This window comes from Plecotus auritus, assembly GCF_963455305.1.
Source record: "Plecotus auritus genome assembly, chromosome: 7".
In the NCBI taxonomy this organism is placed as follows: Eukaryota; Metazoa; Chordata; class Mammalia; order Chiroptera; family Vespertilionidae; genus Plecotus; species Plecotus auritus.
Genome location: NC_137774.1, coordinates 19,755,251 through 19,771,324, shown reverse-complemented (window position 1 = coordinate 19,771,324; position 16,074 = coordinate 19,755,251). Strand labels below are relative to the sequence as shown.

Sequence of the window (16,074 nt, the reverse complement as noted above, 5' to 3'; positions counted from 1 at the left end):
GTAGAACTGGTTGCTAGGGGCTGGGGGGAGGAAAGAATGAGGAGTTATTGTTTAACAGGTATAAAATTTCCCTTTTACAAGATAAAAAAGAGTTATGAGGATAGTTGGTGGTAATGGTTGTATACTGTGAATGTAATACCACTGAACTGTACACTTGAAAATGGTTAAGATGGTAAATTTTATGTTATGTAGTATTTTACCATAATTTTTAAAAACCATATATATAAAATATGTGTATGTGCCTATGACTTAAGAACTATATGAGCTATAACTGTACTTTTATATCATGTATATTAAACATGCGTAATAGCCAGAAATTTTTAAGTATGCACAAATAAATATAAATAGAATTTCTAATATTTTCTTCCTGAATCCTAATGACATCCCTCAGGACGCCCAGATCCTGAGATCAGACATGAACTGAAAGATGTTGTCTCTTTCTCCAGCCCATGTCCTGCTGTGCACAGAGGAAAGAGGAGAGCCAGCAGCGGCCAACCACTGACATTAATTTGCTGTCTCCTCCTCCTTTTCCTTCTCTTGCATTAGGAAGTATTTAACCCTTCTCCAGGGTCTCAATAATATTTAATGCTAACAAAGTCAGCTATAACAAATCCTCAACAAGTTGCAAATCCCTGGAAAGTTTAGAGAGAGAATGACACAGGAACTGGATGCAAATGCTACTTTCTAGGGCCATGGAGATCCTTGAAAAACTATTTGGTGAATCAGTAAACCCTGAACTAGAATGAAGTTTACTTGATAAATCTCTTGGGTGCCTGGAAAACAAAGAGATCCCAAAGTCTTAAAAACACTGCTGATGCAAAAACCTGTGACAATGAACTCAATAGACTAAAAAAATTCAGTTGAGTCTAAAGGCTCTTTGTGAGCTAACTCATGCACTAGCCAGCTGCTGTGGAAAGGCTTGCTTACCTTCAGTATTTCTGGTTCTTTGATATCCAGAGTTCCTGTGTTCCAGTGTTGTTGATTTTTATGTAGTCTGTGATATTTATGAGCACTTGGTGGTGTAAAAAACCAAATCATGCAAACTGCAGTCATGAATCCCAGGCCAATTCCCAGAAAGAGTCCACTCACATAATGGGGGAGGGGGAGGATGAGGTACGCATAGACACACAGTATGAAGAAGCCCAGTGTCTTCATGGGTAACTCTGGGTGCTGCATGGCCAAGTCCACCTCCTCATCACTGTCAAGAGTTGGAACATCATCTGCCAGCTCCTCTGGCTTGAGAGGTGTGTCTAGGAGCTTATCAACTTTACCCTCCCCGTCCATTTCCAAATCAAACTCTTCAGAGTACAGTTCACAAAACTCTTCATCTTCTTTGCTCACTAAGGCAGACAGAGAACATTTCTCAAGGACTAGAGAACTTGTCTTCAGGCCTAAATCCTTTAAACTGCTCACCTGGGAACTCTTCAGTTCCACCTCTTTTGGGGGCTCATCAATGGACTTTGGGTGGTCACTTCTGGGGATGCTGGGATTGCTTCCCTCACCATCCCCCTCAGAATCACACTCCTCTTCCTTGATGCTGTAGTTGTGATTGCTTTCCAAGTGACCGTTCAAGCTGGACAGATTGGAGAGCTCTGAAGCACTTGAAGATAAGGCTTTGGGCCTATGGCTGCCACTTTCTTCCCCTATAATTTTGCTAAGGAGCTGAAAGGGCTCGTGTATGACTTCTGAAAGGCGTCGCTTAGTGTCTTCGATTTTTGCCTCCATTTCGGGCACTTTAAAAAAGGAGCGTGTATCGGAGGGAGAAGTAAGTGGGGAAGAAGGTGCGGTTTTGGAATCTCCACCTGTGTTTCGGGGCTGGGTAAACTGCTTGAACAGGTGTAAATTCAGCTTGGAATCGGGTGGTTTATAGGACACAGTATCTGACTCTTGCTTGGAGGTGTCTGTGGACAGAGACTTGACTAATGTCTTCATCAAGTGCCTGTGCCTTGGGGGCGGTGGGGGTTCTTTTGGCTCCACCTCAGTGGACAGGGACTTCACAAGACTCATAAAGGGTTTTGTGCTGGAAAGGGTGGAGGATGAGGCACTGGATGAGAGGACAGGAGACTTGGAAGGAGAGGACAATGGGGAAGAAGAACTGGTTTTCTGCTCAGAAAGGGATGATACGCTGGGAGAGCTAGCTAAGGGCCCTGATGAAGATGACCCTGGGGACAGAGCCAATGGCACTGTACTTAATACTTGCACTGCGGGCAGAGGGGCTTCCAACAGCTTTACAGTGTTCTCGGAGACGGGCAAAACAGCAGGCGACTCGGACAGTCCATCTGCCAGTATAGGCTGGGAGGCAGGGCCAGTGGGGTCATGGCCACCCCGAGGTTCAAAATAGAGGTCTTCCTTGGCTTCAAGCCCCGTTACAATGCTTTGGTCATCCAGCCCCTCATCAAGATACTCCCTGAACTCCTCCTCCTCTTCCTCCTCTTCCTCCCCGGATGCCGAGAAGTGGATGGCGATAGTGTCTCGGGACACGGACCTCTGCACATGCACTCTGGGGGCTGATGGTTTTGGCATGTCAATGGCTTTTTCGGCATGGCGCCCATTCAGACTTGTCATTGCCAGCTTCACAAGGGCTTAGGCTCTGTAAAAACATCAAGAAAACTGAAGTCAGAAAGTGGTTTCTCCCCAGGAGACACTGCCATGTGCAGACAGGAGCACAGACGAAGTTCACTTCTAAACAATGATTATGCTTTTACTTGGCAGATGGCCACTGCTTTTCACTTGAGCAGGTTTAATGGTTTAATTTTCACCAGCTACATTCCAGTTAGGCATTCTCTTTTATGAGCAAACTACAAACCAGTGTTAAAAAATGCCATACAATCTGTCTTACTTCACATCATCTGAGTAATTGTTTCCTCCCTCTTAACTGGCTCATTTCTATCAGCGATTCCATATTTCAAGGCTTGAAATACCTGCACCATAGATGTTACCAGCATTACTTCAGAAGATCAGCAGGATAAAATGTAGCATCCTGGTGATTTTGAGAATCTTGGAACAAAAATTTCACCAGTGGTTTTCTAGCTATAAAAAGCTAACCCGGGGGGTTATTGCTTCCACTGCAATTTTCACAGCAATCTTAACAATTACTTGGCTCGTATCTCCCACCAACATATCCTATCTTGCCAATGCAAGTAATTAGCGAAGTACCAGGAGTTGAAAGGAAAATCTGTAAACTAATTACTATGACCTGTTGGCTTCTTTATTCTCCAAAAGGCAGGTACCATAAGGCCAGAATATTTAGGTAGCCATGAAGACATGGCTGTGTCCTGAGGCTTCAGGAACAAGCAAACATTTTAAACTGAATCCAAGATTGTACAGAGAACTCTTCTAAGGGCTACTGTGACAGACAAGGAGGCTATGCTTCCTACCCTTCTGGAGCTAAGTAGCTAATTATAGAGAAGAGAGACACCTGAAAAGCTGGGCAGCAAAACATAAGACACCAAGTCCACACTGACATCTAGTATATTACCTTTTTCATATTCACTTAAGGCCCATTTATTGAGCACCAGGCTTCCTAATAGACCCTACAAAGTTGAAATTAACACCACAATCTGGAAAGAGATCCTGTCAAAAAAGCTAAAACACACTTGAGTGGACTTCAGGTATTCTGAAGAGGGTGAGATTAGTGTGGGAGGTAGGACATTTGCTCAGCCTTGTAAACTGCTGTGTAGGTTGTGGTGGAACGGGCATGATGAGAAAGAAGGGTCAAAAAGACATGGAAGATGAGTGCAGGCATGAAGATGAGCATAGGCATGGTGTGTCCTGGCACCTGAGTCTATTCTCTACCTCCAGGGTGGAAGGTGGGTGTTGGGGAGCAGTGGAAAACCATCAGTACAAGAGAGGCATCCTGGGAGAGTAGAAAGAACAGTTTTGGGATCAGGAAATAGGGCTTCTGGTACTTGCTCCCTTTCCAGCTGACTCTGTGGGATCTTGAAAAAGCCAAGACCTCTCTGGGTCTCATAATCTTCCTTTGTAAAATGGGGGATCACCAGTCCTTTCCACACCTAAAACCCTACATGTTTACATTTACAGGTGGTTGCTCACAATACAAGACACTTAAACAAGTAATATACCATAGACCAGTGATTTTCAACCGGTGTGCCTCACAAATTTTTAAAACATGCAATACCTGATTATTTAGTCAGGGACACTGACCTCTTTTCCCTTAGACTGTCAAATTAGAAAATTACAACAGCCAATACAACAGCCATCGGTGTGAATGAATCAAAATTATACCTATTTTTTTTTGTTAGAAATTCTGGTGTGCCACAGAATTTTATTTTATCTTTATTTATTTTTTTGCCACAGGATTTTAGTAATAAGTTTGTGTGCCATGAGATGAAAAATATAAAATGCTGCCACAGTCAATCAACATCATAGTGCTTGCTTATTTCTTTCATTTGAAGAACGTCTACATTTAAGTCTTATGCTAAATATTCATGTTCAAAAAGCTGACAAGAGATACTACTGACAAGAGAAAAGATAAATGGGGGACAGAAAACATTGATCCTGAATCACTATAAATAATCTAACAATGAGAAGAACTGCAGTTCAAAGCCCAAGCATCACAAGGACACATCTGAACTGCACATTCTTAATATCAATGCTTCAGAGAAATTACTTTCATAAAAACTTTCCAAAAGAGTTTTGCCCACACTCATTCATGACCCTCAGGCTCTCCTATCCACACTGGATCCAGGAAAAGGGACCGATCTCTACCCATCAGACAAAGCAATTTAAATCCAGGAGCTGATGGCTGCAAGAAAAGGAGACTCCAATAGCTTTACAGTGTTCTGTAAAGCTAGAAAGACAAGGCAATCCTTCTCTGTTATTCTTAAGCCAATGGATGTGTGGGCTTAGTAAAAAGAAAAATACCAAGTGCAACACATATTTTTCATTTTACTGTCACCTAGTTTTATAAGGGTAATTTAAAAAGAAAATTATAGAGGTAATTTAAAAAGAAAGGTTGGTACTTGATAATTCTCAGTAGGTTGAAATATAAGGGTTATTTAAATTTTCTTAATAACATAAAGGGTAATCTGTAAGGCTCTGTAGTTCTGAGGCTGCTTCATAGGTAGTGGTGGCTGTAAATGAAGGTGACTGTGGGCACGGGTACAAAATCAGAGAGCACAATTTTGGGGGTTGAACAGTATGAATTGGTCCTATGGCGGGGGGAAATGCTATTTAGAGCCAAATTCTCTCTGCGCCTTAGCCTCAGTCAGATATGTTTCCAGAAGCAGGAGATCTCAAACTGTTATGCTGATGGGTCTTTCTTAAGGTCTTGACTGTAATTTCCCATTAAAGTTACTATGCTTTTTAAAGACATTCTTTGCTCTCACTAAGACTAAGAAAACCTCCAACAAGGGTTTCTCTCCCCAGCACTAATGCAGGATCTATCCAGTCTAAACACAGGAACAATCAATGCCTACCATTTAACCTGAACTAATAAAAAACAAAGGCCTCAAACATGAAGCTAACAGCCAGTTGCCCTCCCTATCATGAATTCCAACAAGGCTACCAATCTCAGAAGAGTTGGAGTCAGAATACCAAACATCTATGAAATTTATTTTATTTCTAGTCACTCAAAAAGGTTATTACCATTAATTAGGCAATGAAAAAACCAATCAATAATAAATCACACTGTACAATGAAAAACAAAGAGCTATTTCAAGACTCAATATTGGTATTTATTGACTCAGATATAATATCCTCTGAATTAGGCAAAGTTTTAGTGTGTGTTTTTTTTAGGGGGGGGGCTAATTTTCTATTAATAACTGTCCTTCCTACCTCTAGCTGAATTTGAAACAATTTAATCCTGGGGTCCTACAGAGCCATAAAAAGAGAAAGCAGTTCCCTCCAGGCTGCTCACTTATCACCAACTCAACTACTTGGTCCTTCTACTTTAGAACAAATACTAATGTATCCATTATTATCATCATTATTAATTTATAATTAATATACTAAATTAGAGGAAGTGCTGGAGGAAGAAAAAGAGGAGAGAGGGAAGGAAGCAATTTTAATTGAAAATTAAAATTAAACTATAGGCATACCTTGTTTTATTGTGCTTTGCTTTATTGCCCATCACAAGTGTCATATTGTTTTTTTTACAAACTGAAGACAAGACCCTCCATCAGCAAAAAGACTATGAATTGCTTTATTGCAATACTCCCTTTATTATAATGGTCTGGAACCAAACTCAAAATATCTCCAAAGTATCCCTGCCTGTAGTCTCCAGATATAGAAAGTACAGTAATATATCCTATATAATAAAAGCCTAATATGCAAATCGAACGAATGGCAGAAGGACTGGTTGCTATGATGCACACTGACCACCAGGGGACAGATGCATAACACAGGAGCTGCCCCCAGCCCACAGGCCCCAGGCCAGCCAAGGTGGGTGCTGGTGCCGCCCCTCTCCCCGCATCGCCCCTGTTGGGAGGCGATCGGAGGCGGCGGAGGCGGGGGGCCAGGGCCAATGAGTGGGCAGCACCAGGTCCACTAAGGTGGGTGCCAGTGGCCCCCACTCCCCCCATAGCCCCGCCTGTCACCCCACAGATTGGCCCTATCGCCAGCTAGGCCTAGGGACCCTACCCATGCATGAATTTCGTGTATCGGGCTTCTAGTAGCATCATAAGAGGCAAGCCTGGTTTGGAATATGCCTCATTTCTCAGAATTATCACAAATCTTTCAAAGCCATTATTAAAATTCTTTGTCTTTGTAAAATTCTGCCTGTTAAATATTTGTGGCCTCTGCACAAGCTTGCACTTGGACATATGATGTATGAGTACCATCACTAGCATGGCTTGTGAGAGTCAATAGTTTTCATTTAAAAACTTCTTTTGGCAGAGGAAAAGAGGCAAGCCACATTGTACTACAGAGGATGTCTTAACACCTCGTGTGTGTGTGTGTGTGTGTGTGTGTGTGTGTGTGTGTGTATTTTAATCCTCACCAGAGGACATGTTATTGATTTTATTTATTTTTTTAAAATATATTTTATTGATATTTTACAGAGAGGAAGGGAGAGGGATAGAGAGCTAGAAACATTGATGAGAGAGAAACATCGATCAGCTGCCTCCTGCACACCTCCCACTGGGGATGTGCCCGAAACCAAGGTACATGCCCTTGACCGGAATCGAACCCAGGACCCTTCAGTCTGCAGGCCAACGCTCTATCCACTGAGCCAAACCGGTTTCAGCAATGTTATTGATTTTAGAGAAAGGAGGAGGGAGGGAAGGAGGGAGGAGAGGGAGAGAAGTGGGGAGGAAAGGAAACATCAATTGGTTACCTTCCTCTAGTGGCCCCAGGGATGGAACCTACAACCTAGGTATGTGCCCTGACCAGGAATCAAACTTGCAAACCTTTTGGTATACAGGAGGACACTCTAATCAGCTGAGCCACACCAGCCAGGACACTTATCTATGCATTTTAAAATAGGAATTGGTGTTATAAAAAGTAGGGAAGAGGCCTTCAAGACTCAATTTTTCCACCTTGATGCTACAAAGAAACAGAGAATCTTGTCAAAACCAACCACGGTAGGAAGGTCTGATTTAGCCTAAAAATCTCAAATATATCTTAACAGCTATCCCTTGATTCATTTAAATTCCATGCAGCAGCTGAAAATTGCCAACAGCCATTCTAATCTGTTAATACTTCACCTCCGAAAACAAAAATCAATATTCACATTGTGGATAATGAACTAGCTCTAGCCTTAGTTGAGAGAGAGAGAGAGAGAGAGAGAGAGAGAGAGAGAGAGAGAGAGAGAGAGAGAGAGAGAGAGAAACAAGAAAATTACTCTACTTCCAGTGTAGGCAATCCTCCCAAGGCACTTAGGCCTTGATTGTTAGCAACTTGGAACTCCTTTTCCATTAGTAGGTTCCCTCAATGTTTCTTCCAGGCCAGCAGGGGCCTGCACTGCAAACAACACAACACAGGGTTTACACCTCTAGTAAACAACAGGTCCACCCCTTCAGCCACCGCTCCAACTTTTACCTGCCAAGAGGAAGGCCCACCTGGGAAGAGTGCTACATTCCCTGAAGGGAAAAGGTGTTCAAAAGCACAACACAGCCCTAGCTGGTTTAGCTCAGTGGATAGAGTGTTGGCCTCCGGGCTGAAGGGTCCCGATTCCAGCCAAAGGCACATGCTGGGTTGTGGGCTCCATCCCCAGTGGGGAGTATGCAGCCGATCAATGATTCTCTCTCATCATTGTTGTTTCTCTCTCTCTTTCCCTCTCCCTTCCTCTCTGAAATCAATAAAGAAATATATATATATTTTTTAAGCACAACACAATTATAATTTTGCTTTATACATTGCTAGATGGTTCTAATAATGAAATCCAAGTTCAGTTCACAGTAACTCATTTAAAGCCAGGTCATGCCTCCCGCACAACCGCAAAGGCCTAAGGAGTTTTACAAAAAATAATGCCAGTGCCATCCACTGGGGAACTCAAGGAGACAACAGATAGACATCATTATAAGGCCATCTATATGAAAGCAAAAAACCCTATGGCAATGAAAACTCAGGCCAGGTATGCCCAAATCAGATAGTGCTAATCAACTAAAGAAGTCTGGGAATTTTTAATTTTTTTTAGCAGAAAAGTCATTATATGACAGGGGGAAGAGATGTGGAGAAAAGAATATTGCAGCCGAAACCGGTTTGGCTCAGTGGATAGAGCGTCGGCCTGCGGACTGAAGGGTCCCGGGTTCGATTCCGGTCGGGGGCATGTACCTTGGTTGCAGGCATGTCCGCATTGGGGGGTGTGCAGGAGGCAGCTGATCAATGTTTCTCTCTCATCGATGTTTCTGGCTCTCTATCCCTCTCCCTTCCTCTCTGTAAAAAAATCAATAAAATATTAAAAAAAAGAAGAATATTGCAGATATCTGAAAGAGCAGCACAGGCAAAGGCACTGAGATGGGAACAAGTCAATCAAATCAGAACAAGAGGCTCACAAAACAATGAGTTTAACTACAGCTGGGGAGTGCAGGAGGAAGATTAATATTTGAGTTTAAGGGGCAGGGAATCAACTTGTAGTTTAAAATCTTTAAAGGTTAAGTGTTTGTTTGGGTTTACATATATTTAAATCTTAAGAACCAGAACCAGATTCCTGAGAAGTTTGAAAATTGTGTGAAAACATTTGATTCAGGTGAGTGAATGCCTGGAACCAGGGACGGGGATCAAGCCACAACTGGTACGTGCCCTTGACTGGAATCAAACCCAGAACCTTCAGTCTGCAGGTTAATGCTCTATCCACTGAGCCAAACCAGCTAGGGCCATATTTATAATTAGAAAACTGTCTTGCCAATTTGTCCAATTTATTAATTTACATTCCTACCACCTGTGCATAAAGTGTCCATCTCGAACCCTTGTCAAACCTGAACATTATTTTTAATTACTGCCCATCTGGTGCATGGGGAAATGGCACGTTAATACTTTGATAATCATTTCAAGTTTTTGCCCATCAGTTTCTCTTCTTCTATTAACTTGCCATTCATATTTCTTGCTCAAGGGCTTTTCTTACTCACTGTGTATATCATGGATAGTTTACACTTTCTCTACTGTTGTGTTGCGAATATTCTTCCCCATTTCTGGCAATGCTCAGTTGGTAGTAGAATCAGTCACTGGAAGTACATACCAAGTGAAGCCATGTGACAACAGGTGCAGGGGCTCCGAGGACCAAGACCCTCACATGACAGTGATGGAGCTCATCCATTTCACCTCCCTGAGCGTTGGGTCTTTCACTGTAAATTCTAAATTCTCTAAGTCTGTGATTCTATGATTCAGTTTCAATGGAACAGAACCTACTTAGAGTCCCACTTTTCCGTTTTGCACCAGAGAAATTCTTGGCAACTGCTCAAGTCAAGCAAAGGAAAACAGAGTGCACTTGAACTGATTAATGTGCCAAAGGCAATTAAGTCAAAATATTTTTCTAATAATATTGAAACAGTTTGTCTCACATTAACAATTACTTCTAGACCAGTGGTCGGCAAACTCATTAGTCAACAGAGCCAAATATCAACAGTACAACGAATGAAATTTCTTTTGAGAGCCAAAGTTTTAAAACTTAAACTTCTAACGCCACTTCTTCAAAATAGACTCACCCAGGCCGTGGTATTTTGTGGAAGAGCCACACTCAAGGGGCCAAAGAGCCGCATGTGGCTCGCGAGCCTAGGTTTGCCAACCACGGTTCTAGACCTTCCCGACTTGTCTTGCTTATTTAGCCCAGCTGTAGAAACAGCCCTTACTTCTGGTCACAGGTGTCTTCTAATGACAGAATCAACTAAGAATGAGATGCAGATAATCAGCACTTGTGTGTGCTGTGGCAACAGAAAACAGGTGTGAATCCTCCTCAAGAATCCCGAATCCCTCCCCCATTGCCAAACTATACAAAATATAACTCCTGCTCAGGAGTCCTCAGCTCTGGCTGTGTGATAAGGACAGAACTCTTATTGGGCTTTCTACCCCAACCCCTGTTCTTTCTTACTCCAATCAAAAATCAGTCCAAGTACAGTCTCTTGGCTTCAACCTTTAGTGGATTCAAACTATACTACCTCCATGTTCCCACCACCCTCACTTCTACAGTAGCCTGCAGAGCCTTCTAGCACACCTATCCTTAAGAGACACAACTACATTCTCTCTCTCTCTCTCTCTCTCTCTCTCTCTCTCACACACACACACACACACACACACACACACAATCCTCCTCCTACTCTACTTGGTTTTTTTTTTTTTTTTTTTTTTTATGGGGAGGACAGCAAGGTAAGCAAAGAGCTGGTCTACTGTTCAATATCATACCACTATCTGTATTTTCAGACCAAACCACCATCTGTACCAACCTCTCTAAATCATTAGCACTGCTATCTATGTGAGACATCCCCACTATGAGGCCTACCATTGCCAGGGATCTCCATGCCAGCTAGGGAGGGGATGATTGGGGTGGGGATTGTAGGAGGTCAGCTGAGATGCTGGAGTTGTTTTGGGGGAAAGCCTGGAGTTCAGTTCAAACATCACTGACTTCATAGAGGATTCCGGGACTTGATAAGGCAGAGGAGAGAAGGGAAGGCATTTTTAAAATATATATATTTTTACTAATTTCAGAGAGAAAGGGAGAAGAAGAGAGAGAGAGAAACATCAAGGATGAGAGAGAATCATTGATCGGCTATCTCCTGCACGCCCCACACTGGGGATCGAGCCCCCAACCCGGGCATGTGCCCTGATCGGGAATCAAACCGTGACCTCCTGGTTCATAGGTTGATGCTCGAACAAGGCAGGGTGGGAAGGCATTTTCAACAACTAACCAGAATGTTGATTAGATGAGATACAGGAACATGATAGGTTTTTGAGCAAAAGAGGGAAATGTGTGTAAAGATACCTGCGACCAGAAGTAAGGGCTGGTTCTACAGCTGGAATAAATAAGCAAATTGTTATAGAACATGAATCTTCAAACAAGAGTAGGTTGAGTTCTGAAAGTTCATCAGTAAGTCAACTGTTTGAAATTCAAAATTAATTTATTCTAAAGGAAAATAAATGGGAAATCGGTTCCTAGGCCCACAGAAGTTATATAGTCCATACTATAACTTAACTATAGTACAAATGTACCTTTCCAACTACATGGAACCACCATTTAAAACATAAAAAGAAAAACATTCTGAGTTTCTGAGTTCAGGTAATACCAGGATCCTAGGGCCTGTTCACACTCTGGAACAATTCTAGGGAACATGAAGCCAAAGGCCCAGGGGGTAAACTGTGACACTTCTCATCCATCTGCCCCAACCAGATTTCTAGAGTCTGAACTACAATTTTCAATGCAGCCCAAATTCTGCTTTAATTCATGTGTGAAATTTTCTCATTCAATAGTAGCAAGACCCTGGAAAAGTACAGAGGAACTGGACCTGCCTGCCCCCAGACACACAGGAACCCAGGTAGCAGTCAGAGGAACCTCTTCCTTCTAGACCACCCCATGCAGCAGAGGGACTGCTTCAGTGACTTCTAAGCATCACCACGCAAAAAGGCATGAGGAAGAATATGGGAAACTTCCTAATTTGTCCAGAAAACAAAGAAGGGCACACAGATAACTTCTAATTATCATGCATAGGAACTTGGTGGCCACTTGCCAGTGGGGGTTAGGTTCTAAGGTCAGGGCAAAAAGCTATCTGTAGCCAAAATTATCCCCAAGAATATTTTCTTTTTTCAATTTTATGAGAATTTTATTTTTATTTATTAAAAACATGCTTGTGTATGTATATGTACATGAAAATACATTCAAATATTTGAATACTTTAAATAATTTTGTGTGTGACTTCATATGCTTGATATAAAAGAATCATGAGTTTCCCACAAAGTACTGTATACATGCTTCAGGTGACCTTGCATAGTCATTGTTGTGCCCATTCAAGTTTGAGAGACTTCAAGGCCAACTAAAGGATAGAACTAAAGGAAAGGCTGAATATGGGTTGGCCATATTCACACCACTGTGCCCATAGGAAGACTAACAAATCCCTAATGTGGATAGGAGTTCTCAGGGACACCAGCTTGCTTTACTCTATCTTGTTTTAATATTAAGCCTCTGTGACCTTAATAAACATCAATTAATATGTCTGTTGAAAGGATTAAGGTGGAAGGTGGTTAGTTTTCTTAAAGGAGCTGAGAACTGGATGGGCCCCAATGGTGCACAGAAAAACTTGGTTAAGAGCTCAAACATTAAACAGACCCAGCTTCAGATCCCAATTTCACTGTTTACCAGCATGTGACCCTGTACAAGTTACAGCAAAAAGCCTTTTTTCCTTCATATGTAAATAAAATGAAGATAATAGTGCCTACAAGGACTGCTGGGAAAATTAAGAAATAACAGTTAGCAGATGTAAAGTTATTATTATCAGCATCAGCAGCAGGTGTGAGCACATCTTTTTTATTTATGCCGACTTGACCAGAGTTGACCCCACAGCCATGTTATCTAGGATGAAACAGACAGCTTGTTTCCAGCCTTTTCTAATCCCCTGAACTAGATTGTCCTGACTGACTGCGGGTTTAGTTCAGGCAGCTGTGACCATTAAGAATGATAAACAGAGGAGCAAAGTAGAACTATGGAAAGGTCTACACATTGTAATACGATACGAGAAAGCAGAACTTGTGGGCTGATGTGCATATATCAAACACAATTACATAAAAAGAATGTACTATCAACAAGAACCTAGGAGGCTACAGGGACTAAATAATAATAGTTGGTGCTTTACTGTGAGTTATTTTTGTTTGCTTTTAGAGTAAAGCTGGTTAAAAGGATCATTTTAAAACTAAGGACACTAGATAGGATCTATAGTTTTACCAACCTCTTTTTTATGCCATATGTTTTGTAATATTCTAACAAATGATATTTAATAGTAATTGATTAATTCTGTTTATAATTTTTCCATTTCAATGCTGATCCAAATTTTACCTAACAATCTACATTAAAAGGTTCATAATAACATTATGAAATCAAATCACTATCATAGGTGTGATGATGATAATAAGCATAGCTAAGAAAGCAAGAAACAATCCAGTTGCTTTATTTTGATAGTCAAGGGCACTCACATTCAAGGTCAACCTCATTCTAAATGTAGTGAGCACATTAGTTTGAGGAATGAGACCTGATACCAACGCTAGAACAATGTCTAGAGTTAGACCAGTCATGTCCCAGAAATTCTTATTATGTCATGCACAGCCAATCAGAACTTGGAATCAGCATGAAACCATATAGACTTGCAATCCAAACAAAGGTAAGGAAACTTGATGATTTGGATAGCTTTTGTGTCCTTATCCCAGGTAAATGTATAGTTTCTACTAAGCCTTTTGAAATGAAAATGTACCCCTGGCTCCATGGGTTCCTTTGCAGATGCCAGGCTGGAACCACCATCCCAGGTCAGCTCTACCCAGCAGACTGCAGTGGGACAACTGATCAGCCAGCCTTAATCACTTTCTTAATCCTAGTTCTCAAAGGGCAGATGCATTTTGGAATTGGGTATAGGGGAGTTGTACCAGATAATCCTACTGAACATCTGCACACAGATGACCCAGCCACTCCTCCCCATCTCAGGGCTTATCATAATTGAGGAGGGGAGATTGGAAGACATATTATTAGAAAAACATTCCCCAGTAATCACAGCCTGTGTGTGCACAGTGTGTCTTCCTCCACACCAGCTAATACCTACCATGTAATTTTATCAACTTGGAATATCAGGAACACATTACACACATAGAGAGAAAATAAAAGGTGATAAAATCACCAGGAACTCAATTGGAGATACAGTACCAGCTATTCCTGGGCACTAGTTTACACCTACGTTAGAAGGCACTACTTCAGAGGCAACTGCTTTGTAAGAGGCTACTGTTCTATACCTACAATAATAATAATAATAATAATAATAATAAAAGGCCGATTTCCATCAAGGTCAATCAATCAACTACTTCAGATATTTTAAGAGAGGAATCAGAGGTGGCCGGTGCTTCCATGGGCACAGGACACAATTGGAGTAGACAGTTCTGCTCCTGATCTTTGATACATGTGCCTGCACTGTTTCTGTGGTGGCCTCATCTCCTGTGGCTGGTCCTGATGCCCACTCCACCCAGACTCAGGGTAAGGCCCCTGCCAGAGCCTCCATAGCTGCCCATTCCTGAAAGTCTGTTTCATTGCTATCTCAAGGCCCAAGCAAGACAGAAGGCAGAAATGAAAAGGAAGTGGGATAAAAAAGAAACTTGGATGCACAAAGAAACAAGAGAAAAATTGTTTCTTGGTAGATCAGGGGAAATAAGCACAAATAGCATTCCATAACCAGTACACAGCGTGGAACCCAACTGTCTAATTCTGGAGGCACCATAAGCCTGATGGCCAAACTGGGGCTCTATTGATGTTTCAAAGACACGGAGGCTATGAAGTTATCTTAATGTTTTTCTGTTCACAGGTCCAATAATTGCCTAACGGCAGTGTCCTGCCCTTTCCACAAGATTAGTGCTGAGTTTGTTGGTAGGTTTTTTTCTTCTAGTTCACATGGTTCCTCAGAGAGTATTCTCTGCCAAAGCAAAACACCAAAACAGGAGAACTTTCTGCCCATCCACCTGCAATTATGATCCAATTAAATCCCACTCAGATGACACCCAAAAGCGCCTTGCCTGGCACTGCTGAAGTGACCCAAGGAAGAGCCCCAGCTCAGGAGCAGACCAGATTTTCTGATCTGTCAAATGAGGGTCATGATGGTAAAAGCCAACCCCTTAGATTATTGGGAGAAAGAAAAAAAATGGGAGAGAAACCAAGATGGCGGCATAGGTAAACACCTAAATTGCTGCCTCGCACAACAATTTCAAAACTACAACTAAAAGACAAAATGGACATCATCCAGAACCACAGGAAGGCTGGCTGAGTGGAAATTCTACAACTAGAAGGATAGAGAAAAGCACACTGAGACTCAGAGGAGCTGCAGGAGGCAGAGATACTGAGACGCGCGTGCGGAGAGGACTGGCAACTGAGTGCGCAGCTGGCTTTCTCAAGTGGGAGGGAGACAAAAGCTCCTGACTGCGCTGAACTCCAGTTCCGGGCGAGACTCTGGGGACCCAGACTCATACGGGGTGAAACTGGACTGTCAGGAAAGAGAAAAGCACACTGAGACTCAGTGGAACTGCGGAAGGTAGAGGTACCGAGGCACGCGTGCGGAGAGGGCGGGCAACTGAGTACGCGGCTGGCTTTCTCAAGCAGGAGGGAGACAAAAGCTCCCGACAGCACTGAACTCCAATTCTGGGCGAGACTCTGGGGACACAGACTCATTTGGGGAGAAACTGGACTGTCTGGCAGCAGGCAGAACTCTAGGGCGGCTTTCTCTCAGAGGTGCTTGCAGTGATTACCATGGGACACTGAGACACAGGGGTCTAATAGGGCAGGGCTGACGGGAAACCATTGCTGTCTGCTCCACCCTGAGACTCTGCCCCATCCAAGCTGAGCACAGAGGCTTTTGCAAGTCTTGTCTCATACGGGTGTCTCCAGCACAGAAGTTCTCCCAGCGTAGACACAGCTGATCCTCACAGCCAATTGGCCTGGAGGTCAAT

General features: G+C 42.5%; 1 protein-coding gene across 2 annotated transcripts in view; it reads right to left on the bottom strand.

Annotated features, from left to right (window-relative positions):
* TEX2 (testis expressed 2) overlaps positions 1–16,074 on the bottom strand; it is a 101,164-nt gene that overhangs the window by 54,778 nt on the left and 30,312 nt on the right. For both annotated transcript variants that reach the window (XM_080682315.1, XM_080682316.1), the window contains exon 2: positions 928–2,590. In XM_080682315.1, coding sequence (XP_080538441.1) covers positions 928–2,565 — 1,638 coding nt within the window. In that variant the 5' untranslated portion in view covers positions 2,566–2,590. The remainder of the gene's footprint in view (positions 1–927; positions 2,591–16,074) is intronic.